Genomic DNA, 24,466 nt, shown 5'->3' on the forward strand with positions numbered 1-24,466 from the left:
GGGAGGGGGGTGGTAGGGGGAGGGCGACGAGGAAGGCAAACTTTATTCCACAAACGAACATCAACAAATTTTCCTTCTCCTCTCCAACATTCTCTTCGTTCTCTTCTCATTCTTCACACAGCAATCGGAGGTCTCCTCGTGGTCCCAACGTGTTCCAGCCAAGGCATCGTCGCTTCCTCCTCATATCGAATGTGCCCGACCTGCTCGACGTCACTTCTCCTTCCCTTCTCACTCCATCCTCCCGCTCCTTCCCGCCCTCCATACCATGTAGTCGTTGAGCCGCTCCAGAGCATCCACGACTCCCTGCATTTCCTGTCCGAGCATGTCAGCAAGTCATTTCCCTCCTCTCCCTCGTCTCTTCCTCCTCTCCCTCGTCTCTTCCTCCTCTCCCTCACATGGTTTGACAGCTGCTCGAAGTCTCCCGCACTGCTGACGTTTTCAGAAAACGAGGAGAGCTAAGTGAGGAGGAGGAGGAGGAGGAGGAGGAACATGCGCAGGCGCAGGAGAAAGAGAAGGACCTGTAGCGATCGTGCAGCTGCTGCAGAAGTTTCCCAACTCCGGCATTGACGTCATCGACTGACTTGTGACGCTCGGGGTCGAGGATGCTGTGAGAGGGTGAGAACAATCGAGAGAGAGAGGAACAGGAGGAGAACCGATCGACGTCTCTGGCACTCTGAGGAAAGAGCGACTTGACCTGCAAGCAAGGAATCAGAGAGTGGAGGCACGGAGCAGCAGGAGTGCAAGCTAGAGGACGACGGGGCACGAGGAGGAGTCCAATGTACACAGGATGAGGATGAGATAGTGGAGGTGCGGGAGGGAGAGGTAGCAGACGAGCAGGAGGAGGGTCAGATTCAACCATGGGAAAGAGCATGGTGTCCTCTACAGCCTCGTGCTCGGCGAGGAACGCGATGTAGTCTTGAAACCTCGCCTGCGGCAGACTCAGGTCCTGTCTTCCTCCTCCTGTCGTACCTGAAGAGCAACCAACCCTATCTCCGCTGACGCCGCTGAGTTCGCCATGATGAGGAGCCTCTGCGGGGAATTCAAAGGAGAAAGCGAGATGAGAGGGGCGAACTCGGAGAAGGGACAGAGGGCGGAAGGAGAAAGAGGAGGAGGAGGAGGAGGAGGAGGAGGAGGAGGAAGTCAGACCTGAAGCTCAGATCGCATAAGTTCGTGCTGACCCAGCCAGAGATTCACAAGCCTCTCCTGCTGAACTCGATTTGCCTGCATGAGGGCATGAGGGCATGGCGAATACTAGGATCTCAACAGAGAGAGTTGCGTGCATGCGATCTCATCACACCCGACACGAATGCATCGTACACATGGTCGCAGTCGTCGTCAGCATCATTGTCATACCTGAAGACCATCTTCGAGCTCCTTTACCATGGCGAAGGTCAACTTTGTTTCCGTGCTCCTCTCAACTGCCAGCAGGTCAACGGCGGCCACGTCACTTCCTCAGTCTCACCGTTGACTTGTTGTGAGTGCAGCCTCTGGTGTAAGCTCGAATGGACCTGAGCGGGAGACAAGTCAGAGGAGGGCAGGGAAGTAGAGGAGGAGGAGGAAGAACTCAAAGAGCCAGGAGAGGAGGACCGGACCTGATCTTTCAGTCTGTCTACATTCTGTTTCGCTGTTCTTGCTCTCAGTATCCTCGTCAGCTGCTCGTGCATAACTCGCTCTCCGCCTTGCACGCTTGCGTCCCCTACCGCCTGATGTGGCTGTCAGCTTGTCTGCCGGTGGGGAGGAGGAGGAGGAGGAGGAGGAGAGTAGGAGACAAGGAAGTCAGGGAGACCTGGATGGCATCCATTGCTCTGTCGATGCAGCTTTCGCACTCCAGGCTCAAGCGCTTCAGGTGCGAGGAGAGCGCGTCCAACGTGCGCGTGTCTTGATCCTTGAGGCTGATGCCCCCGCATAAATCTTCCGCCTGCGAGCTCAAGCGCAACGTGTAGGCCTCGATGTGAGAGACGAACTGCTTGCAGCTGAACAGCCTCTCGAGGGCTGAGATCTTGCGCCTGATCAGCTCCTGCTGTCTCTCCTGCTCAAAGTACAGGCTCGCCATCCTCTCCCCGGACTGCAATCCCCCGGCTCCTGCCCCCAGGGCGCATCTCCACTCGTCGAGTTGGAAGCCGATGAGTCTGTGGGGGCCATGGCGGAGGAAGCACAACCAGGGGTCGTCCGTCCTCGCGAGCTCCCAGAGAGACTCGGCGATCCACGAAGCCATCTTGACAGGGACAAGGATGCTGCCCGCCCGCCACTCCTCGAAGTGAATCGCGTCAATGTGGTCGGCCAGGAGGCTGTGCAGGAGGTTCCCAGGCTCTAGCGTCTGCCGGAGAGCCTTGTCCATGAAGAAAGGCTCGAGGTGAGCAGGGTAGTAGAGGCAGATGTCGCCGTAGCGCTTCTCCCTGCTGCAGATGATAGTCCGCTCGTTGCTGTCCAGGCGGTACACGTCCTTGTTGACCCACCCCAGGTTGACGTATTTGCCGAAGAACTTCTGCCAGGAGATGCTCTCCACCTCACAGAGCTCCGTCAAGGTCGCGTCCTCGATCCTCACCTCTCCCTCCAGCCCGTGATTGAATGACGTGATCACTACCTGCACCTTGGCCGGCTTCGAGTCAACCTGTCGGCAGCAGGAGCGATGGAATTCCTCTCCCTCCTCTTGTAGCTCAACGAAGGTCACGGCGTCTTTGTTGATAGTGAGGCCTTGAGTGAAGGAGAGAAGGCAAATGATTTCTTTCATGAGCTGCTCCTTCGCCGCTTCCGTCACCTTGCTTGAAACTTGAACCCTTACCAGTGACATCAGAGACACGAGGCACGCGGAGCACGCGGAACCTGATTCGCTCATTTGGGGTAGGAGGAGACATCTTATGTACACTGAAGAGGACATGCATGAGTGAGTTCATGGCGTCGGGGGATGGAGCGAGTCGAGACTCGAGCTGCTTTCACGTCAGGCGCAAGGAGAACATTCATGTCCCTCACTCGTCGATGAAGAAGTCGCTTCAGGTGAAGAAGTTTCGCACAGATGCTCGACTTGTCGCAGTCCTCGAGATCGCCTGAAGTATCAGAGTGACTGAGGGAGAAGGAGCATGACCCAGACCTTCGAACACAAGCAGAACTTCCTTAACTTGTGGGACCTGAGGCGGAGGTGAGGTAACACAAGGGCCCAAGGGCCTCATACCTTTCTCTTCTTTGCCACTGGCATGACGCACAGCTCCTGCACAAGACCGTCAATGCCATGAGTGCTCCCAGCGCGGTTGACTTCATCCAGGTACGCCGAGTGCGTGCTTGTCTCCTGCACCTTCAGGTCACAACCACAAATCGCGGCAGGGAGATGAAGGACCAGGTTCTGATCGAGGTTGATGTCCGAATGGTTTCGAAGCTTCTGCACTAGAGTTTCAAGTTTGCTCCCCAACTCTTCATGGACACATCTAAGTCAGGGTCTGCAGAACTTCACTTGCGACTTGAACCTTCATTCTCCCGTTTGAGCATGTCCAGTTGAAGTTGGCGATTCCATTCCGCATCTTCTGCGAAAGAGAGGACGTGAGGCAACGATCGACTCTTCGCTCCTCACTCACCTCCTGTGCTTCTATTCTGAGAATCCACAAGACCTGCAGCACATTCCCTGCTTCTCAGCTTCCCATCGCATTCAAAGTTCACTCGACCGTCTCCATGAGGATGGAATCGACAGGGAGGGTTTTCCGCCTGATCAGGCTGCATGGGCGCTGCAGCATTACTTAGTCATCGGGCACGAAGAGGAGGAGACGAGAAAACCATGTGAAGTTGACATGTCCTGAGTGAAGGGAGGCGAATCAAAAGAACCCCATCGGCCGTGAGATCTCGATCACTCTGCCAACCAAGTCAGCTCAACGGCTGGAAGCACTTCAGTCAAGAACACCGACCCACTTCAACCCTTAGTCTACGTCTTTCCTGAAATTGTGTAGAATCGAATGGTGATTTCGAGCGGATTTAACCGAACGAGGGAAGTAAATTCAGCTTTGTTTCCGGTCACACCACAATCCTATATTACCCCTGAATCACCGCGTGGTCATGCCAGCTACCTGCTCACATCTTGCCTGGTTCTCCTCTCCAACCCTCTCATCAACTTGTCTGAAATCAGCTGGTTTGGTCGAACCAGCTCCACACTGTGAGTCTTATGGACTGAAACCTCTCATACCACATTGCCATTCGATTGCGTGAAACTGCTGCTGAACCCTGGTACAACTTGACACTCATGCTTCACATCAACGGTTGTGATGCCTCTCCTCTCCTCCCCCCTCCTCTCCTCTCCTCTCCTCTCGCCTCTCTCCTCCCCTCGCTAGCATGTTCCTGCCGCTAAATGTTCACAGTAATCTCAGCACCCCACCCCCTCGATTTCTTTCAACCCAGCCACCACCCTCTTTGACACAAGTACCTTCATACCCCTACCCACTACCACTGACTCTAGCATTTGTTCGGGATTATACACCCCTTATGAAGTACCCTACCCTACTCAAACATGTGCTGTTGAGCACTCACTCGTTCACCACCCCTTGTGTTATCTACCCCACCCCCTTCCTCACTTCTTAAAATCTCCCACTGTTTAAAATACTGTTTTAAAGCCGTTACTTCTTTGCAAATTCCTATGTAACGGTTACCGCAATCCAAACCATGGCGTGGGCACTTATCGGCAGAGGTCCACAGCGGCTGATGGCGACGATGGCGGAGGAGGAGAAGGAGGAGGAGGATTTCACAGATTATGAGGTGAAAACGACTAGATCCAACGGAAATTCTTCCAAGAGAGATGCACACAGATCAAGAATGTCCCCGGGAACGAGGAGTGGCAGAGAGGAGGGAAAGCTGGACGGGGGGGTACAGGAGCATGTAGAGCGAGCAGAAACGCCGAGAACGCATGAAAACGACGATGGCATTGACTACAAAGCTCAGGAAAGGTCCGCTGGAATCGACAGGAGAACATCTAGCAGCCACGGGAACTCGGTTCTGAAGGGAGAGATAGTTTCTAAGTACGCAAGGTTTCTGGCTCTCAGAGACTTGCAACGGATGAGCGAAGAGCAAGCAGCGAGACGGATGGTGGTATCATTGAAAGTGAAGAGCCAAGAGGACGTTCCTGCACTTGCTGCCTTCCTAGCGCGAAAAGAACAGAAGTTGAAAGAAGTGATGGTCGAAGCAACGTCACTCGACTTTGTAAAGACTCTGGAGGTTTCAGGACAAGTGAGAATGATAGCGAGTGTTGGAGGGGGGCGAAAGTCGATGCTACGATTCACGGGGCCCATGGTGGGCCTTCGACTCACAACCGTCTCCTCTCAGCTGATCCTGCAAGGCATCGACTTGGAGATGTTTTCCTCCGTACGACCAGCTTGTCGAGAGATCCAGGCAAACAAAGCCGCTGCTTCCCCTCCTCCTGCTTCCCCTCGTGTATCTCCTGTTCTCCTCCTAGAGCGACTGACGTGTCTTGCTTCAGGTTGTATCCAAGCCGCTTGTCCATGCTCCAACGTCTGGACATGCCGTGAAGGAGAAGGTGAGGGGTGGTGGGGTTGGCGTAACTGAATGACAGCAGGGGTTCTACTTCAACGACGACCAACTACCGACATGCTTGTCTGTGAGCGGAGGGACTGCCGTCTGTCAGCGATGCTCCTTCAGCAACGCGAATGGCGATGGCATCCTCGTGACGGCAAAGGGGGGAGTCGAGCTCGACGACTGCGATGTCCAGGTAACGCTCAACTCCCCCCCCCCAGCCATGAGAGACAAGTCGCTGCTTGACTCGTGCTCTAGAGCTGCGGGAGATTTGGAGCTATGGTGCTAGGGGAGGCAAAGCTGCTGGGCAGCAACGTGAGACTGCGAGGCAACGGAGGCAGTGGATGTCTCGTCAAGGGTCTTGGCTCCTCCTGCGAATTCTCCTCCTCCTCCTTCCATAACAACATGCGTGGAGGTCTCCTGCTTCAGGAAGGAGCCACCGCCGTGCTGGAGTCCAGCTCAGTCTTGGAGAACGGAGAGTCTGGCATCCACCTGAAGTCGAGCTCGCACTGCAAGCTCTTCTCTTGGTGACCTGTCGCACCTCCTCCCCCCTGCGTGCTCGTGCTCCCATCCCAGCCACCCTTGTCTACCGTCCTCCATCCTCTTGACCTCTCTTGTCCTCCCTCTCCGCTCTCTGACCTCTTCTCCAGCTCTGTCGGACGCAATCGACTTCACGGAGTCTTCGCCATTGGCACAGCAGGGGAGCAGCAGGCGCGAGAAGATCCGCTCCTGCAGATGAGAGGGTGGAGGCCAATGGAGCAGCAAAGACGGGCCAGTAGAAACTTCACCAGCGTGAGGATGGAGGACGTGCGACTTGAGGACAACGGAGGAGACGGCGTGAGGGCGGAGGGCCTCGCCTCCTCCTGCCTCCTCAAGTCATGTCAACTCCTCGTGAACTCAAGAAGCGGAGCTGCCGCCTCTGCTGGTGGCAGCATCTGCCTGCTCTCCTGCTCTGTGCGAGGCAACAGGGAGATCGGGCTTGTGGCGTCTGGCAAGGGAGCGAGGCTGCTCTGCTCCCATGTGGAGATCGCTGGGAGCAGCATGGGAGTGCTGTGCTCTGCTGCGAAGGTCGTGAAGGAGAGGAGAGAGACTGACGAGGCTCACAGTCTCTGCAGGTTGAGCTCGTGAGCTCAAGGTGCGGCAAGAGTCGCGTGAAAGACTTGGAGCAGACCGGAGGAGGGGAGATATCATTCCATGCAGGAGAAGAGCTGCGAGGCTGGATGGAGCACGAGGAAGGAGCTCCGGTCCCAGGGAAGGAGGACATGGCATGGCTGAAGGAGGTGAGGGAAATGCTGCCAACTAACTCGTGGAGAACTTGGCATGGATTCTAATCTCTTAAAGCAAGCTCTCCTTTGCTGTGCTGTCCTCTCCTCCCCTTGTTTCTCTACTCTCACATTTCGTGAGGTATCCACACATTCTTCACGTGCGTTGCGGCTTGAAGGAGCTCGAGCGTTGTCTCTGTATGAAGAATGAGACTCGAGCGTTGCCCTTTTATCTCACCTTGAGTGCTGGTGAACCAGTCGCGGCTGCTCTCCTCCTCCACAAACAATCTCTTCATGCTGTCAGCTGATGCTGACTCCACCTTGGCGATGCTGTCCTTGGAGCCGAAGAACCACAGCGAGTCCACAGCTCGATGCTCGGCGAGCACGAGAGCGAGAGGCTGCTTGCTCCCCGTCACCACATTGACCACACCTGCTGTACGTTGAGCGACAACCAGGAGAAGAACCCTGTGCTCACCAGGAGGGACGTCCGAGGTCTCGAGTATCTGGTACAAGTCCGCTGCAATCATGGGGTGTCTCTCGCTGCCCTCAACTCAGACTCTCCTCCCCCCCCTCCATCGGCACCTCGGGATGATCACGACCGCGTTTCCTCGTGACAAGGCTGCCGCGAGCAGCGACATCAACGACAGGAGCGGATGACTGCTGGGACAGACAATCCCAACGACTCCGACAGCCTCGTGCATCGCCATCACTGTCCCGTCCAGCGTCGTCTCTTGCACTGATCCCCCGTACTTGTCTGCGTAGGCCGCGAAGGAGAAGATCCTCGAGATGGACACGTTCACCTCCTCCTTTGCCTCCTGCAGCGACCTCATCATCTCTTCTTCCGCTCGCCCTACTCTTGTTCATCGCCCTCCTCTCGCTCACCAGCGCGCTGCATCCGGTCATGGTCATGATCCTCTGCTCGAGCTCTCGCGCCCTGGCGCTCACGTTCTCGGCCAAGTAGTAGAGGATCTACAGGTGACGCTCACGCCTGCCCCCCCTTTTCAACCACCAGCACCATCACCTGCGCTCGGCTGTGCCCCGGCTTGGCAGCCCAGGAGGAGAGAGCAGAGGAAGCAGCTTCTACAGCATCTCTGATGTCTTTTCTGCTCCCGTTGCAGACCTACGAGGCGAGGAGGCGGGAGCAAGAGTCAATCTCGACGAGGCGCGAGAGAAGAAAGACTCACGTGTCCGATGAGCTCTTTGTTGTGCGAGAGAACAGGCACAGATAAACCTGAGTCACTCCTCACCTGCTTGCCTCCGACGAAGAGCTTGTTCGTCCTGTCCACTTGAGCAAACTCCTCTGAAGAGACTGACATCTTCGAGTTTGATCCGACACCCTGTTCTTGCCCGTCATCGCGCCTTTCAGCTTTTCCCTGCTTGACTTTTCCCTTCCAGGCAGGCAAGAGGTACTCGAAAATGCCCTCCTTTCCTCCCTCCCGCCCAAATCCTGACTCCTTGCATCCTCCAAATCCTGCAGCAGCGTCGAATACATTGTGCGAGTTTATCCAGACAACTCCTGCTCGAATCTTCTTCGCCATCTCCATTGCTACACACGTCTTCTCTGTCCAGATGGAAGCGGCAAGACCGTACCTAACGTTGTTGGCCAGCAAACAAGCTTCCTCTGGCGTGCGGAAAGTGTGGAGGACGAGGACAGGGCCAAAGATTTCATCCTGAGAGAGGGAGGAGCAGGTTTGAAGTCCGAGGATGAGAGTTGGCTTGAAGAAATAACCCTTGCTGGGGTTGAAAGACAAGTTGGACTGAAAAATCTCTCCTCCTTCTTTCCTGCCTTCATCCACGAACGTCGAGATGGTTCGGAGTTGATTCGCGTTATTGATTGCTGCCATGTCTGCATTCTTGTCTAGAGAGTTGCCCATCCGAAGTCTCTCAATTCGCTCCTTCAGCTTAGTCACCAGCTTGTCCTTCACTCCCTCCTGTACCAGCAGGCGCGACCCTGCACAGCAGACCTGCCCCTGGTTCATGAAGATGCTGTCGACACATCCCTCCACACACGCGTCAAGGTCTGCGTCCTGCAAGACGATCATCGCACTCTTGCCTCCCAGCTCCATTGTGAGCTTGACATCTCTGCCGGCCAGCTGCTTCCTGATCTGCTTGCCCACGGAAGTGGAACCAGTGAAGGCAACCTGGAGGAGAAGCGTGAGATGGAAGCGTATGATGCAGCGAGAGGAAGCGAGAGGCTACCTTGCTGATGGCCGGGTGAGCAACAAGGTAGCTCGCCATCTCGTTGTCGCCGGTGATGACGTTGACAACCCCCGGCGGCAACCCAATCTCCTTGAGGATGTCGCAGAACAGGAAGGCTGACAGGCGGGTCGAAGGCGCTGAGATCAGAGTCACGGAAGAGAAGGACGACTTGGAGGAGATTTCGACCTGGTTTGAGGACGACTGTGTTCCCCATGGCGAGAGCAGGAGCAAGCTTCCATGACAGCATCAGCAGAGGAAAGTTCCTGCAAAGACGCTTAGGGGCCTCCTGACCTCGTTGCCTCTCACCACGGGATGATGCAAGCCACCACTCCCAGAGGACGGTATCCAGCAAACTCCTGCTCTTGGAGTTGAGCCCAACCAGCATGGTGGTAGAAATGTCTGACAGCCAGAGGCACGTCGATGTTCTTGCTCTCCCTGATCGTCTTTCCATTGTCCAAGGACTCGATTCCAGCCAACAGCTTGTGGTGTCGCTGCATGCTCCGGGCGATGGCGTAAAGGTACTTTGCTCTCTCATGTCCTGTCAGCGCAGACCAGCTCTTGAAGGCTTCTGCCGCTGCTGCCACCGCCTGGTCCACCTCCTCCTTACCTGCCTGCTCGCATTCAGCCAGAACCTCTTCAGTGCAAGGGTCCACGCTAGGAGCGAAAGCTGGAGAGGGAGAGAATCTGAACTCTCCTCCAACAAACGTCCCGAACTTGCGAGCATGGCGCTCGAGCCACTTCATCTCCTCCTCCACCTTCTCTTTCGCCTCCCCATAGTCCAGCCGAAGCGCCTCCATTGCAATTCTTCCACCACCCCACCCTTTGGCAGAATTGAATATGAAAGAGAGGGGTGGTCTAGGTTCTCAATAGATGCGCCCAGTGGCGGCATGTTTGCAGGGCGGGAAGAGAGGCGAGGGAGGGAGGGAGCAAGCGAGCAAGGGTGGGAGGAAACAAGCGAGCAAGGGAGCAAGGGAGCAAGGGAGCAAGGGGGAGACAGCAATAGAGGGAGGGCGGAGGCGAGAGGAGTAAGAGAAGGAGAGGAGGAAAGGAGGAGGCCAACAAGGGAGCGAGTGAAGGACAGTGAAGGTGCCAGGGAACGAAGGGGGAATGTATTAGGATGGAGGGTGGATAGAAATATGGAAAGGGGCAAGATGGGAGCGGAAGCGAGCGAGCAACTGAAGGGAAAATGCAATTTAATAATGATAGGAAGAGTGAGGAAGCTGTGGGCAGCAGGCAATGCTGTTGCCCAAACCTTGAGCCTCAGAGGTGACGTCGGGATCACTGAAAGTTGTGACAATGGTGGAGGGGGGGTAGGTGCGAAGCTGCTGATCCTATCAAATGACTGGGGACGGCATGCGTCGCTGTTGTCTGTCGCCGAGCATGCGGGGACGGCGGCGAGTTTTGACATGCACCAGGTGGTGGGTGAGTGAGTGGGGGTGGGTCAGGGGTGGGTTGCGACTGTGTGGATATGAGGGCGATGAAGATTATGCAGGTTTCCCTTCCGAGTCAAGAGGGGTTGTCCTGCCTGGTTAAGAAGGGGGTGGTTACACTGTAACTGTGGGGTAGAGATGCTGTGTTGAGCCTGGAGAGAGGGGTGGGTGGTGGGTGGTTTTACTACTACGCTTCCTCATCACCCTAGGGGTCATGTTGGTGAGCAGGGTAGGGTGGTTTAATACTGAAAACGAGGGGTGTTTCGATAAGTGTTTTGCAGGGTGGAAAATATAGTGAGTGGAAATTTTTTCCATAAACCTCCCAACATTTCATGAAGGATTTTATAGGAATATTCTTTGATTAATATATTTCAACAACTAATAGTGAGGGATGTTTATGTTTTCTATAAACATGCCATATTCCTGCAATAATTCCGATGTGACGATGTGAGCACAACTACCAATCCTCCTCCTCCTCCTCCTCCTCCACCACCACCACCACCACCACTACCCAATCCTCCTGCTACATATGCACATTTCTTTCCTCAGAGAACATATCAAGAAGCTCATGCCTGCTAGTATGATCTTATCATCTCTGCAATCATGATCGCCATGTCCCATTGCCATCTTCTCGTACCTTGAATGAATACTCACTCGTGTTGTCTTGCCATCCATGGAATTCTGCTATATATCATCACATCTCTCATTTCCATCCTTGGAATCATCGTCGCAATTATATTAGTGGCCAATGTTATCATCAGATCGTTCTTTTTGTTCGTTGTGGGACACGTCACGACCTTCTTCTCCCCTGCTTTCTCCTCAGCCGCTACCACAGTCCCCATCATCACAGTCCCCATCATCACAGTCACCATCATCACAGTCACCATCATCACAGTCACCATCATCACAGTCACCATCATCACCACAGTCCAACAGTGCGCTGACTTGATTGTTTCAAGATGCCTGGTCGATGATAAGTTTCCAAGACAACCTCCCCTGCAATTGCACAGAGCAGGCGGACACCGTCTGAGCTAGCGGGGAGAGGCTTGTGAGAGAAGCACAAGGAGAGGCTTGTGAGAGAAGCATCACGATGGACAAGGAAAGACAGAAGGAGCATTTGAAAGGAAGAAAGAGGAGGGAAGTGCACGGCTCCCCATGGCACCTCGGGCAGTACATGGCGACTTGGACAGCGCCAGAAGAGAAGGAGAAGAACGAGAACGAGAAGAAGAGAAGACGCTTGTGTTCCTGCAAGAGACAGAACCGTACTTTCTTCGTCGTGATGTCGTTTGGGATTCTATTCCTCTTGACTCTCTTGCATCTCATGCTCCCGCCTTTGGGTGAGGATCGCGTCAAGCTTGTCTGGCAACCCGCGCTGGTTCTCGATCAAGAGCTTGTTTCCTTGGGGCTTACCTTCATGCCAGGACGCCTCTGTCTTGAACCGCACGAAACAAGAGTTCTTGGTCTTCAAGGAGAACCAGTCTCTCCCGACTTTCGGGATAACAGGAGGAAGGTATGACAAGAAGACAGGAAAGAAGTCAGATTGCAATACCCGACTGGTCAAGTTCTGTAATGGCATGTGTAGCAAGCATGGTTCTTCCCCACCTGAGGTCTGCTTGTGCCGACACACTGGGTCAGGCTGTTGACAACCACCGCGCAGGAGCTCAAGTCTCCTGGCCTGCTCCAGCTCCGCGGAAATCTTTCCGAAGACTCGCAGTGCTTCCTGTGGTATACAAACGCGATATGGACGAGGCCGACGGCTGGCAGAGCAGGGTTGATGTTGTCACGTCTAGGTATCACAATCCTTCCCTTCCGCCTCCTCCGCTCCCCCTCCTCCGCGTTCCCTTGTTCTTCGTTTCCATATCATGTAACTGCGTCGCTGCAGGTGCAGGCGTGGACAACAAGGCTTACTTTGCTCAAGCTGTGTCCGAGTACGTGGAGAGGAATGGCTGCAAGTACTTCCAGGTGAAAAACTGCTTGCTTGAACTCTGCTTACTCGCCGTAGTTCACACCTCCTACCCTCGACCTTGGCGAGCAGCATGGATGCTTTGCCTTCTTTTACAACAATGCGAGATATGCCACATCTCCCCAGGCCCTCTGGTTCCTAAAGAAGTCAAAGGGTTCGACTGGGTAACGACATTCCTTCCTTCCTCTACCTCTCCTCCACCACGCCTGCTCCCTTGGCAGCTGATTTGTAGATCAGGAGACATGTGCGGCTGATCACTCGCGAGGAAGTGGAGCAAATTGCAGCGAAGCAACAGGACATGTAAAGCAACGCCACCTCCAAGTTCCCTCTGCTCATCTCCTTTCCCTATTTCATGTCCTCCCTCTCATCCTGGCTTGCTCAGTCTCTTCCTTCCTCCCCGCTGTGCTGCCATCCACCTCTGGCTTACGCTTGATCAGGTGCCCACGCAGCGGAGGGCTGGCAAGCTTGGAGGTGCCGGACATGTGGACGATAAAGGGCCACAAGTTCGATCATCGCATCTACGTGCTCGTTCCGTCCATGGAGCCCTGGACCATCTTCTTCCGACCGGGTCACCTTCGCTTCTCAGTCTTCAATCACACCAACGCCACTCGCACCCGCGCCAAGAAGCTCGTGTTCCTCAACGACTCCGACAACTCGGCGGCGGAGACCGACCCCTACCTCGCCACTCACGTCACCAACCCTCGATTTGGCCTCGCCCACACCAACAAGTCCCAGGAAGTCCTTCGGCCTGTCGAGACGCTCCGCTCGGCCCTCGAGGAGGAGCTTGGGGTCACTCGCGGGCGGCAGGCGTGGAGGAAGCTGAGCCTGAGCGTGAGAAATGCGGCACTGAGCGCCATCTTCTCTGTGAGGTACCGCAGCTGGGGGCAGAATTCCCCCTGGGGCTACCTCTTCATGGCCATGGACGTAGCCTACGACAGGCACCAGAACGCGTTCGTGCTGGACCTCAACTCAGGCCCCTCCTTCTACCACGGCAGCGAGTGGCCCGAATGGTATGTGCAAGACAGAAGCGCCATGATCCGAGAGGCAGCAGACATCATCCAAGAGCTCGCTTTCCGCAAGCTGGTCTCGCAGCAGGAGACCAGCTTAAACCCCCTGAACCTCACAGCCATGCCGCTCAAGACCGCCAAGAGCTGGGAGATGCTGTTTGCGGAAGGGGGAGGATGGCGACATGAGGGGAGGGATGGGCTGATCAAGGAGGGAGGATGCGTCAGCCTCAGTTACCAAGACGCTCAGCCGCGTCAGCGCCAGAAGCAAGTCGAAGAATTGAAGGTGAGAAGCCTACCAGCTGAGATCCTGTGCTCAAGTTTCTGCAGAAATTGAAGACAGAGATGTTTCTTCGAATTCAATCGACAATGGAAAGCGAAGACGAGGACGAGGCGGCTGCCATGATTCGTGCGTATCTTTATTTCCTCCCTCCGTCTCTTTCTGCCCTCATCCCCTACTTTAACATTGACATCCCTCAGGTTCGATCCATCGCATCCTCCACGCGCGCGAGCAGCTCAATTCCACGGCTGCTTCACCCCTTTAAGAAACCTGTGTACCCCTGCGCGTTGAGGGTCTGCGGATCCAAGTCAGATGTCAGAGATGTTATTGAAGCAAGTCCCTCCTCCTCACCTGGAACACTACTCCCGTGAAGATGCCTCCTGCGAACATGGCCGGCACTGCGATGACCGACTTGGTCACCAGCAGCGCCATCCCTGACAGCCCGTGCCCGCTAGTGCATCCCGAAGCAAGACGGCTCCCAAAGATGCTCAGGAAGCCGCCAATGAACGCCTGCACGACGGGCACGCCATGTGCGAGCCCTCGGGTGTTGGTGAAGGTGGAGGAGAGAAAGGCGCCGGAGATGGCGCTGAGGAGGTACGTTGCCTGCCACCAGTTGTCCAGACCCATGCGGTATCCGTTCCAATGCACGAGCTTCTGCTGGAGGTACCCCGAGAGACCGAGAGGCTGCGACGTCAGCGTCATGTATGCCTGCGATGATCCCAGCGTGTCGGCGACCATGAAGACTGCAGGGAGCTGTAAGGATCCGATGATCACACCCATCAGGTGAGGAGGAAGAGTGTTGATCCATGGCTTCGCCCACGACGGCAGCTCTGATGAGCTTGTCCAAGGAAAGTAGATCTCCACGAGGTAGATTACTCCAAACAGAAAAGCAGCAAGAGAAGAAGCCAAGCGAGCATAGGAAACGTTGATCTGACTCATGACCGTCTGCTCTTCAATCTTCTCCTTTGACTTGGTGCAGTACAGCGGGATCAGCCGAGGCTGCAAGATGCCGTATAAGGCAGCAGCCGTCATGCCCCCTGCGAGGGTCCACAAGGAGTTGGGAACACCTGAACCAACCTGGACCAGCACCATCCCAGGACAGGAGCCAGAGAGCGCCATGCCTGATCCGAGAGTGAACGCCCCAAGAGAGACTGCGGCCACTGTCTTTGCTGCCAGCGGCTTCATGAAAATCTCTTGTACGTGCTGAAAGCGCTTCGGAGAAAGCTTAGATGCGATCGTCAAGAACAGCGCCGAGCTGGCAGCCGCGCCCAAGAACATCTTCAACTGTGAGCAAGAGCTTCAGAATGACCCCAGCCAAACAAGCAAATCTCGCTCGTCTTACCATCAAGAACCTCCGGAAGAGGAACTGCTCACGAATCACCAGGGGCAGGGTAACCTTCCCCAGATCCATGGCGGCACCGAAGCAGAGACCCATCACGCAGGAGGAGGCAAGAGTGACAACTGATTTCCACATCTTGAAACAGAAAGGATGTCAAACCATAAAAGCGCAACGGGGATGACAACTCTGAAGGCAACGAAAAGTTAAGATTGCTTGCAAGCAGATGCGAAGTTGTCAGTGCGAGGCATGTGGGTTGCCAAGTTCAAGTTGTCAGGTATCAGCGATCAGCTCAACACATCATGTCGATGAAGACAGGATGACATGAGGCAAACATTCATCGTCTACAGCAGAAATTCGTCTAAAGTCGGACATGCTCGCAAGTTTCGCCTTCACACAACACGATCTATGCCTGTGAGGCGCAGCGGAGCTTTTGTAGCCTGTGGGATAACCAAAGGGTGGGGTAGTTTATGATAAAAGTGGGGGTGGGGTAGTCGAAAACTTGGTTGGGTCCATGACAGGACATGACTCCTCAACTCCCCTCGTAAGCTACCACTGAGTATCCTTCTAAAGTTACCACTGAATATCCTCATAAATTACCACCTAGGAACCACATAAGTTACCATTTGCTGGAAGTTCACGCTCTACAGTAAAACTAGGTCGTCGAATAACACTACCTGAATGTGCACCAGTACTAAATCAGAAGAAGTGCCGGTAATGATATTGTACCCATTCCCGGTTTCAGTACAAATGATAATTTCAGTTTGTACCCGAGACTTTCTAACAAACAAAAAGATAAAAATCATTGTTGTGTTCAAAATAGATACATTTTAATAACTCATTCTACATGATCGTGGCGAGCCATGACCTTCCTTTCCATCCATGGAAATTCCTTCCCTTTCATCTCATAATTCCAAATATGGGAAGAGATATTGAATTAACTTTCAAAATTGAGTCAGCATTTGGTCGCTGACTTGTCACGTACCTTTCTTTTTTTCGCTACGACCACCCTTTACGACCACCGGTTTGTACCACCCTACCCACCGAAAGACCAACCATGAGATCACCCTCTACCCTGCTTTCTACATATGACTACCCACCCTTTTCAGCTTCTCAAACCACCATTCAGACACTCTCCACCCGCCACCAATCAGTACCCCCCACCACCCTCATTGAGGTGGGATGGACCCCTTGCTCGTCCTTTACAAATATTGCAGTCCTCTGCTTCAGCCACAACGAAAAGAATTTCCTCTCCCTTTCTGCCGCCCTTCAACCCCTCTGAATCAGGTCAAGTTTTGATTCTCCTCCTTCTTTGCCTACACCTCCAAGTTCTTGTATACCCTACTTTCTGTATCTGCTTTTGTATTGCTCCCTCACATTTGTCTGCTGCAGTGAATTCTTTCTGCCATTTCAGTGTGTATGTCTCAAATATATTCAAACCTTTTTGCTCACTCGACATTCCACAACAAAGCCTGAGTACTTTTCAACCTTACTTCCACCTTGTAGAGTTGATCTCTTTCACCTTTCTTGAAGCTGTCTTTGTCCGATGATTGCTGACTGTCCTCGAACAGCTAAATACAAGATGGAGACACCGATGACTTCTGTGTGTATGTCTCTTGCGGAGGGTGTAGAGCAAGAAGCTATGAACAACAATGGTAGAATCATTCGTGTCGACGAGAACCTCTACATCTCCAACTCGCTCAAACCAGGAATGCTGTCTTCTATCAAAGACCTGGGCGTCAAGACTGTCATCAACATCCAGTTTGAAAGTGAAGGAGACTTCAACAGCCTTAAGGAAGATTTGACTCGCCTTGCTATTGAGTATCACAATGATCCACTGGATTTCGAGATGAATGCGGAAGATGAGCTCGACCAAGTGCTCTCGCTCTTGGATAAGAGTCAAAAGCCTTGCCTTGTCTTCTGTGAGGCTGGTATCAGAGCAGCTGCAGTTGGTGTTGCATTCTCAGCTACTCGTAAGAAAGGAGCAGAAGTACTTGGCAAGCTAGAGGCTTATGAAGAGCATGATATCCTAGGACCCACCTATTCTGGGTTGTTAGAAGAATTCACGAAGGCGGGATCAAGTTCCAAGTTGAAAACTTTGGTCGCAGGTTACACTGCGTCTAAGCTTTCCAACTGTGCAAAACGTCCAGGGCATTCCAAGATCTCTGAAGACCTATACATCACTGGACAGCTAACCGAAGAAGAGCTCAAAGACTTCGCAAAGAAAGGCGTCAAGTCTATCCTGAACATGCGACCAGTCGAAGAGGCAGGACAGCTGGGCCTGGGAGTACTTGCAAGAGAAGAAGAGGTTGTTTTGCCAAATTTGTAGCCAGATGATGTAACGAATATGTATTGCAGATTGTGAAATCGCTTGGGTTGAAGTATGTAAATCTGCCTGTCCCAAGGAATGGTCCATACAGTCTGGAACTATGTGAACAAGTTTCTGAAACTCTCACGGACCTTCTCAAGACGTCAAAGCCAGTGGTAGTACACTGTAGAACAGGGAGACGCGCCGAAGAAATCATGAAGCAAGCCGCTGATGCTGGGCTGATGGAAAATCCTTTCACTCAAATTTGTTGGAGGGTAGGCAAGGACATTGAGCACAGTGTGCATGAGAGAACCCGCATCGTTCGAGTTGATGAGAATGTGTACATCGCGGGTCAAATACATGCAGATTCGTTACAGAACATCAAAGATCTCGGAGTGAAGTCAGTTATCAATCTGAGAGATAAATCAGAGCTCGGTTTCGAAGATCTATCATTCGAGCTCAGCAAGATTGGTGTTGAATGCATTAATGATCCTCTGGATTACGATATGCGGGCCGATACTGACATGGATCAAGTTTTGTCAGTTCTTGACAAATGCAAAAAACCATGTTTGGTGTTTTGTCAAGTTGGACTCAGAGCAGCTGCAGTTGGTGTTGCATTCGCAACGACTAGAAAGAAAGGAGCAGAAGCTGTAAAAGGAACTGTGGACCTGACAAACATTCTCGAGACTACTTACATGAACCTTTTGGACGAGCTAGACGAATCACATCCAGGCACGACTATCAAAAGCTTCGTCGCAGGTTACATTGCGTCTAAGCTTTCCAACTGTGCAAAACGTCCAGAAAATACAAAGATCTCTGAAGACCTATACATCACTGGACAGCTAACCGAAGAAGAGCTCAAAGACTTCGCAAAGAAAGGCGTCAAGTCTATCCTGAACATGCGAGGTCCTGCAGAGGCAGGACAGCTGGGCCTGGGAGTACTTGCAAGAGAAGAAGAGGTTGTTTTGCCAAATTTGTAGCCAGATGATGTAACGAATATGTATTGCAGATTGTGAAATCGCTTGGGTTGAAGTATGTAAATCTGCCTGTCCCGAGAGAAGGACCTTATTCTGACGAGCTATGCGCCCGGGTCAAGGACACCTTGAATGAACTCTTAAACACAGCCAAGCCAGTGGTAGTACACTGTAGAACCGGAAGGAGGGCTGAAACGATTATCAAACAAGCTGATCCTCATTTCTTGGAGGAGCATACAGAATCGAAAGTTGAGTCCAATATGTCGAAATCGGCAAGAACCCTTTCTTCATCCTGCGTGATGGGTCTCTGCTTCGGTGCCGCCATGGATCTGGGGAAGGTTACCCTGCCCCTGGTGATTCGTGAGCAGTTCCTCTTCCGGAGGTTCTTGATGGTAAGACGAGCGAGATTTGCTTGTTTGGCTGGGGTCATTCTGAAGCTCTTGCTCACAGTTGAAGATGTTCTTGGGCGCGGCTGCCAGCTCGGCGCTGTTCTTGACGATCGCATCTAAGCTTTCTCCGAAGCGCTTTCAGCACGTACAAGAGATTTTCATGAAGCCGCTGGCAGCAAAGACAGTGGCCGCAGTCTCTCTTGGGGCGTTCACTCTCGGATCAGGCATGGCGCTCTCTGGCTCCTGTCCTGGGATGGTGCTGGTCCAGGTTGGTTCAGGTGTTCCCAACTCCTTGTGGACCCTCGCAGGGGGCATGACGGCTGCTGCCTTATACGGCATCTTGCAGCCTCGGCTGATCCCGCTGTACTGCACCAAGTCAAAGGAGAAGATTGAAGAGCAGACGGTCATGAGTCAGATCAACGTTCCCTATGCTCGCTTGGCTTCTTCTCTTGCTGCTTTTCTGTTTGGAGTAATCTGTCTCGTGGAGATCTACTTTCCTTGGACAAGCTCATCAGAGCTGCCGTCGTGGGCGAAGCCATGGATCAACACTCTTCCTCCTCACCTGATGGGTGTGATCATCGGATCCTTACAGCTCCCTGCAGTCTTCATGGTCGCCGACACGCTGGGATCATCGCAGGCATACATGACGCTGACGTCGCAGCCTCTCGGTCTCTCGGGGTACCTCCAGCAGAAGCTCGTGCATTGGAACGGATACCGCATGGGTCTGGACAACTGGTGGCAGGCAACGTACCTCCTCAGCGCCATCTCCGGCGCCTTTCTCTCCTCCACCTTCACCAACACCCGAGGGCTCGCACTTGGCGTGCCCGTCGTGCAGGCGTTCATTGGCGGCTTCCTGAGCATCTTTGGGAGCCGTCTTGCTTCGGGATGCACTAGCGGGCACGGGCTGTCAGGGATGGCGCTGCTGGTGACCAAGTCGGTCATCGCAGTGCCGGCCATGTTCGCAGGAGGCATCTTCACGGGAGTAGTGTTCCAGGTGAGGAGGAGGGACTTGCTTCAATAACATCTCTGACATCTGACTTGGATCCGCAGACCCTCAACGCGCAGGGGTACACAGGTTTCTTAAAGGGATGAAGCAGCCGTGGAATTGAGCTGCTCGCGCGCGTGGAGGATGCGATGGATCGAACCTGAGGGATGTCAATGTTAAAGTAGGGGATGAGGGCAGAAAGGGACGGAGGGAGGAATGAAATAAAGATACGCACGAATCATGGCAGATTCGAGGTGTTCTGTGTTGGACATGAACGTGAATACAATTGATCTTGTGTTGTTGATGGCATTCTGAAGAAAACGCAAGTGTGTCTCAAGACCCCTCAGACTTGTAGTTGAAAATTCTCCGCGAGTTTGGTATCCAAACAAGCGGATCTGTGGCAGTTGTCCATATCATGCACACAAGGACGGGGCTGCTAGATCTGAGTTGCTGCTGGCGCACTATGCCTGGTGTGACATGACAGGTTGCAATAGAAAGTGGCGAGGGCAGTGCAGGATGAAGAAGAGGATCAGACCAGGAGACTGAGGCGGACGAGGAGCTAAGAAGGGGTGATAAAGTAAAGGACTCGGCAAGTTGAGGGTTTTCTAGTGCAGAGGTCAGGGCATGGGCATCTCACAGGCAGAGGGATAGCAGCCGAACGCGGAATGAAACAGCTGTCGCTCGATGTCGGTCAGGAGGGTGCTGGCCCCAAGCCTCAAGAGCGAGGGATCCAACCACTCATCTCCCAGCGTCTCCTTAATCAGCACAAGATATTGCAGCGCCTGCTTTGCTGTTCGGATGCCTCCGGCCGGCTTGAACCCAACGCGGATGCCCGAGCGTTGGTAGTGATCTCTGATGGCCCTGCACATGACGAGGCTAACTTCGAGGTTCGCGTTCTCCTTCTCCTTCCCCGTCGAAGTCTTGATGAAGTCAGCACCAGCCTCCATGCAGACCATGCTCGCCTTGTAGATCCTCGTCAACTCGCCCAGCTCTCCCGTCGCTAAGATGGTTTTCATATGTGCGTGACCGCATGCCTTCCGGAAGTCCTGCAGCTCTCGCAAGAGCTGATCCCATTCGCCAGCCAACGCGAGCTTGCGAGGGATCACGATGTCGATCTCGCTAGCGCCATCAGCCACTGCCTGACGGATCTCTTCCAGCTTGTGCTCGTGCTTGATCTGGCCCGCAGGGAACCCGGTGGCGACGGCTGCGATAGGGATGGCAGAGTCTCCGATGAAGTGCTTGCAGTCGCTGACCCGGTCAGGATAGACGCAGACAGCTCCCACCTTGAAAAAATTCAACCCACAGGTCGCTGAGGAAGCGAACATGACCCTCTGCCCTTCCCTTCTCATCCTCCACTTCCGTTCATCTCCTTCTTTTTCTACCCTCCTTCTTGGCTCTCCCCTCATCACATCACTCGCTCCCTTCTGCTCTCCTTCGCTACCCTATCCCTCTATCCTCTCTAAGCAATTTTCCTCTCATTGTTGCATCTCCCTCCTTCTGCTCCTTCTCTTCTCCATGCTTCCTTGATTATCCTATCCTGCCTGTCTCATGTTTTCTTCGCCTTACCTGTATCTTCAGGTCTTCGAACCCCAGGGCTTTCAGAATGTCCTTCCTGATTGGCTCCTTTGCTTTAGCGCAGAGTCGGGCGATGGTGCCGGGGGTGTCGTCGCCGGCGAGGGTGGTGAGGTCAAGGCAGGAGACAGCACGGAGGAGCCATGGAACCTGAGCGTCTCCTCTCACGCTCCGTCGCGTCATCATCGTCCTCGCCTCCCTCCGCACTCCTCCTGTGTTGACAGCCATGTTCCGCCTCCTCACTCCCCACCCCTACCCCTGAAGCTCACACCACTACCTACCCAGAGTAAATACCCCTACCCCACTTCGCCACACTCAGAGTCCGTAAATCACAACAATACCACTGATACCCCACCCTAGTAGATTGCACACCCACCCCCCTTGGTCGCCCGGGGACAAGCAACAAGCAAGGAGGGCAAGGAGGGCAAAGAGGGCAAGGGAACGGAGAGTTGGAAGGAGAAGGCGAGGCCGAGGCGAGGAGAGGAGGAAGAGGTAGAGGAAGAGGAAGAGGAAGAGGAAGAGGAAGAGGAAGAGGAAGAGGAAGAGGAAGAGGAAGAGGAAGAGGAAGAGGAAGAGGAAGAGGAAGAGGAAGAGGAAGAGGAAGAGGAAGAGGAAGAGGAAGGAGCAGGTGACAAGAAGGTGCAGGTGACACTGAGCGTGCAGGGAGGGAAGGAGGGGGGGGGGGGAGGGGGGGGAGGGGGCGGAACAGGAAAGTTGTTTTTTGGGGGCAGGGCAGAAGGAGGTAAGGAGGGTCTCTCAGCTCTCTCTCTTACTCTGCTCTCTCTCATCTCTATGCCGTCATTGTCTACCGCCACCATTATAGTCTTCACCATCGGAGCGGCAGTGTCATTGCCATGCAGGCACCCTGATGCTCTGAGGATTCGGGGGGGAGGGCCCGTGTGGAGGGAGTACCTGGAGGAGAAACGACATGGCAACATCTTCGTGTGTAGAAATTGTGAAGCTCCGCTTGCATGCGTGTCCGATGTCGTCTCAAGGGCATTCCAGGTCTTCAACTGTTCCCAGTCTCCACCCTCACCCTCTTTCTCCCCCTTCCTTCTCCTTTTCAACCTTTTCCCTCCCGCTTCTCTCTCCTCCTTTTTCCTCCCCTGCTTCCTCTTCCTCCCTCCTCTTTTCTCCCTCTTCCTCATGCTTTCCTTCCATCATCCCCGCTCGAGCACAACACAAGGCACGGCCTTGCGCAGCCTCCTCTTGCTCCTCTCACTGGGCCCTCACTTGCAGGGGAAGCTCGGTCGGGTGTATCTGCTGCAGCGCATGGTGAACGTTCAGCTGGGGCCCCGGGAGGATCGCGCGATGATCACAGGCCTCCACGTCGTTGCCGACCTTCACTGCCGTAGCTGTGAGGTGAGAAGATAATCCTCCTCCTCCATCATCATCATCTTTTTCTCCATCATCATCATCTTCACCACCATCCTGATCAATTCTATCATTGATCATCATCATCGTCTTCCCCCAGCACCTGCACTTCTCCTACGACTCTCCTTTTGATCCTGCCTCTGCTGCGCTGCTCTTGCTCCTTGCCTTCAATCACGACCGACGTCAGACGCTTCTGGGCTGGAAGTACCTCGAAGCTTTCGACGTGCTCGAGGTCCCTGGCCCTCCCTCACTCCTGCGCTGACGCCCTTGAGCAGCGATACAAAGAAGGAAGGTTTGCCATCGAAAAGAAGATGGTCCAGTTGCTGCAGGACGGGAGTGCTCAGGACGTTCCTGAGGAGGAGACCCAGGGGAGTCCAGGAGGTTGAAGGTGGAGGACAACAAACAAGCATAGGGAATAAGAAGAGGAGCACAAGAAAGGCTTCATACTGACTTCATACATCATGTCTGAGAGTAGAGCAGCTTCGCCTGCTCACGTATGAGACGATCTACTTCAGACTCAAAGTCTTGCTGCTGCAGGGTGCGACTTGCTATCTGAATGAGTCGATCGATCTCCTCCTCCCTCTCCTCCTCTCCAGCTGGCTTGTGTCTCTTCTCGTCCTTGCTTACTCTCACCTCCTCTACTGGCACTCGCGGCTCGCCTTGTTGTCTCCTCCAGCAAGGCAGAGAGCCTCCGGTGCAGCCGCAACTCCCTGTGCACACGGGACACTGCCAAGATGGAGGGAACTCGACCCACCACCCCGAGGAGGAGGAGGAGGAGGAGGAGGAGGAGGAGGAGGAGGAAGAGCAGGAATCTCCTTCCTTGCACGCGAAGATTCTTGCTCGTTTCACGGCAGGCTGATTGGCTTGGGCTTGCCGCCTCCTACTCTCTCTTATGTTTCTCCTGGTCTCGCCCGGAACCTGCACACTAATGAAAACAAGGAGCGAAAGCGAGTGGAGGAGGAGGAGCAGCAGCAGCAGCAGAGCAGGCACACCTTTCTTGTGCAGCCCCCTCGGTGATGTAGCAGAGCTTCAGCATTGTGGCGGAGGAAGGAGAGGCGAGGGGAGGAGGCGGGCACCCACTCGTCCGAGCCTGACCGCCAACCCTTGAAGTGAAGCTTGAAATGTCGCTCGCCATCTATTCCCGTCCTCTCCTCCATCACCCTGCACGCATAGAACTTGCCTTGCCCCTGCCAAATTCTTCATGTCCTGCTTCCTGCCCCTTGGCCTCTCCCTCTCTGTGCTCCTCCTCTCCCTTGTCATCCCCCGACGACTCTCGCTCTCTCTTGCTTCTGCGGCTCCTCTGCCCTCTTTCACCCCTCCTGCTCTGCTTACCTCGCACTCGACCACATCATCCACACTGACTTGACTTTCCTTCTCCTCTCTCCTCGCTTCCGTCGCTCTCTCCCACACGGCAGAGCTGTAGGGCCAAGATTTCATCCTGGACATCTCCTCAGCTCATCCTCCCCTCTTCGGCCGTTACCTGGCGTCTCCGTCTGCTGCTCGGATCTTCGATGCATCCTCAAGCAGAGCTCTCCTCCGCTCTCCTTCTCGTCCCACACACTCCACACACACCTGACGGCGGCAGCTCTCGTTGCAGCAGCGAAACTTGACGACCCTCCAGCTCCCACACGCATGGCACTCGCTCCACGCGTCACCCTCAAGTTCGCTAGGCAGCAGCAGCGAGGCGGCGAGGGGCCTCGTGCGAGCGAGGAAAGTCCTGATCTGATCAAGTCGTGAGTCGAACGGGAGAGGAGGCAGGAGAGCGAGCAAGGGAAACAACAGAAGGAGGGGGGAGAAGGAACCTCGGCAGCACTGCTGCATCCCAGCATCATCGCCATGTCCTCGTCGGACGCGAGCGGCAGAGACCTCGCGAGGTGAAGGAGGTCAA

The 24,466-nt window shown here is 54.2% G+C and overlaps 10 protein-coding genes across 10 annotated transcripts; 6 read left to right on the plus strand and 4 right to left on the minus strand.

Annotated features, from left to right (window-relative positions):
* Nucleotides 1-113: 113 nt before the first annotated feature.
* GUITHDRAFT_108702 (hypothetical protein) lies at nucleotides 114-3,722 on the minus strand (the record flags this gene model as incomplete). The annotated part of the gene is made up of 19 exons (XM_005832357.1): nucleotides 114-200; nucleotides 265-312; nucleotides 396-426; nucleotides 519-605; nucleotides 654-694; nucleotides 857-928; nucleotides 970-1,029; nucleotides 1,147-1,221; nucleotides 1,354-1,418; nucleotides 1,463-1,508; nucleotides 1,787-2,777; nucleotides 2,824-2,927; nucleotides 2,971-3,044; nucleotides 3,089-3,125; nucleotides 3,170-3,283; nucleotides 3,332-3,373; nucleotides 3,459-3,515; nucleotides 3,567-3,599; nucleotides 3,654-3,722. 19 exons carry the CDS (start codon nucleotides 3,720-3,722, stop codon nucleotides 114-116), a joined length of 2,133 nt encoding a protein of 710 aa, XP_005832414.1.
* A 916-nt stretch (nucleotides 3,723-4,638) lies between these two features.
* GUITHDRAFT_108703 (hypothetical protein) lies at nucleotides 4,639-6,833 on the plus strand (the record flags this gene model as incomplete). The annotated part of the gene is made up of 6 exons (XM_005832358.1): nucleotides 4,639-5,199; nucleotides 5,450-5,506; nucleotides 5,546-5,698; nucleotides 5,761-6,029; nucleotides 6,153-6,570; nucleotides 6,618-6,833. 6 exons carry the CDS (start codon nucleotides 4,639-4,641, stop codon nucleotides 6,831-6,833), a joined length of 1,674 nt encoding a protein of 557 aa, XP_005832415.1.
* Nucleotides 6,834-6,892: 59 nt separating this feature from the next.
* Nucleotides 6,893-9,760, minus strand: GUITHDRAFT_108704 (hypothetical protein; the record flags this gene model as incomplete). The annotated part of the gene is made up of 10 exons (XM_005832359.1): nucleotides 6,893-6,960; nucleotides 7,003-7,194; nucleotides 7,240-7,304; nucleotides 7,347-7,579; nucleotides 7,647-7,733; nucleotides 7,786-7,884; nucleotides 7,949-8,905; nucleotides 8,964-9,100; nucleotides 9,150-9,226; nucleotides 9,270-9,760. The coding sequence occupies 10 exons, from the start codon at nucleotides 9,758-9,760 to the stop codon at nucleotides 6,893-6,895; spliced, it is 2,406 nt and encodes an 801-aa protein (XP_005832416.1).
* A 1,723-nt stretch (nucleotides 9,761-11,483) lies between these two features.
* On the plus strand, nucleotides 11,484-13,697 carry GUITHDRAFT_108705 (hypothetical protein; the record flags this gene model as incomplete). Its single annotated transcript, XM_005832360.1, has 6 exons — nucleotides 11,484-11,768; nucleotides 11,815-12,000; nucleotides 12,051-12,183; nucleotides 12,276-12,355; nucleotides 12,396-12,520; nucleotides 12,794-13,697. The coding sequence occupies 6 exons, from the start codon at nucleotides 11,484-11,486 to the stop codon at nucleotides 13,695-13,697; spliced, it is 1,713 nt and encodes a 570-aa protein (XP_005832417.1).
* Nucleotides 13,698-13,764: 67 nt separating this feature from the next.
* Nucleotides 13,765-15,118, minus strand: GUITHDRAFT_152718 (hypothetical protein). Its single transcript, XM_005832361.1, has 3 exons — nucleotides 14,983-15,118; nucleotides 13,992-14,924; nucleotides 13,765-13,935 (listed from the first exon to the last, which is right to left on the minus strand). Exons 1-3 carry the CDS (start codon nucleotides 15,112-15,114, stop codon nucleotides 13,894-13,896), a joined length of 1,107 nt encoding a protein of 368 aa, XP_005832418.1. The 5' UTR covers nucleotides 15,115-15,118; the 3' UTR covers nucleotides 13,765-13,893.
* Nucleotides 15,119-17,607: 2,489 nt separating this feature from the next.
* GUITHDRAFT_61025 (hypothetical protein) lies at nucleotides 17,608-17,919 on the plus strand (the record flags this gene model as incomplete). The annotated part of the gene is made up of 1 exon (XM_005832362.1): nucleotides 17,608-17,919. A coding segment is annotated over one exon (312 nt), but the record flags the coding sequence as incomplete, so codon positions are not given.
* Nucleotides 17,920-18,093: 174 nt separating this feature from the next.
* GUITHDRAFT_56156 (hypothetical protein) lies at nucleotides 18,094-18,449 on the plus strand (the record flags this gene model as incomplete). The annotated part of the gene is made up of 2 exons (XM_005832363.1): nucleotides 18,094-18,243; nucleotides 18,294-18,449. Coding segments are annotated over 2 exons (306 nt in total), but the record flags the coding sequence as incomplete, so codon positions are not given.
* Nucleotides 18,450-18,581: 132 nt separating this feature from the next.
* GUITHDRAFT_87068 (hypothetical protein) lies at nucleotides 18,582-19,872 on the plus strand (the record flags this gene model as incomplete). Its single annotated transcript, XM_005832364.1, has 3 exons — nucleotides 18,582-18,650; nucleotides 18,709-19,641; nucleotides 19,698-19,872. The coding sequence occupies 3 exons, from the start codon at nucleotides 18,582-18,584 to the stop codon at nucleotides 19,737-19,739; spliced, it is 1,044 nt and encodes a 347-aa protein (XP_005832421.1). The 3' UTR covers nucleotides 19,740-19,872.
* Nucleotides 19,873-20,249: 377 nt separating this feature from the next.
* Nucleotides 20,250-21,447, minus strand: GUITHDRAFT_87070 (hypothetical protein; the record flags this gene model as incomplete). Its single annotated transcript, XM_005832365.1, has 2 exons — nucleotides 21,199-21,447; nucleotides 20,250-20,915 (listed from the first exon to the last, which is right to left on the minus strand). The coding sequence occupies exons 1-2, from the start codon at nucleotides 21,430-21,432 to the stop codon at nucleotides 20,250-20,252; spliced, it is 900 nt and encodes a 299-aa protein (XP_005832422.1). The 5' UTR covers nucleotides 21,433-21,447.
* Nucleotides 21,448-22,143: 696 nt separating this feature from the next.
* Nucleotides 22,144-22,886, plus strand: GUITHDRAFT_41663 (hypothetical protein; the record flags this gene model as incomplete). Its single annotated transcript, XM_005832366.1, has 4 exons — nucleotides 22,144-22,209; nucleotides 22,444-22,566; nucleotides 22,766-22,810; nucleotides 22,851-22,886. Coding segments are annotated over 4 exons (270 nt in total), but the record flags the coding sequence as incomplete, so codon positions are not given.
* Nucleotides 22,887-24,466: the final 1,580 nt, after the last annotated feature.

This window comes from Guillardia theta, assembly GCF_000315625.1.
Source record: "Guillardia theta CCMP2712 unplaced genomic scaffold GUITHscaffold_35, whole genome shotgun sequence".
Lineage (NCBI taxonomy): Eukaryota > Cryptophyceae > Pyrenomonadales > Geminigeraceae > Guillardia > Guillardia theta.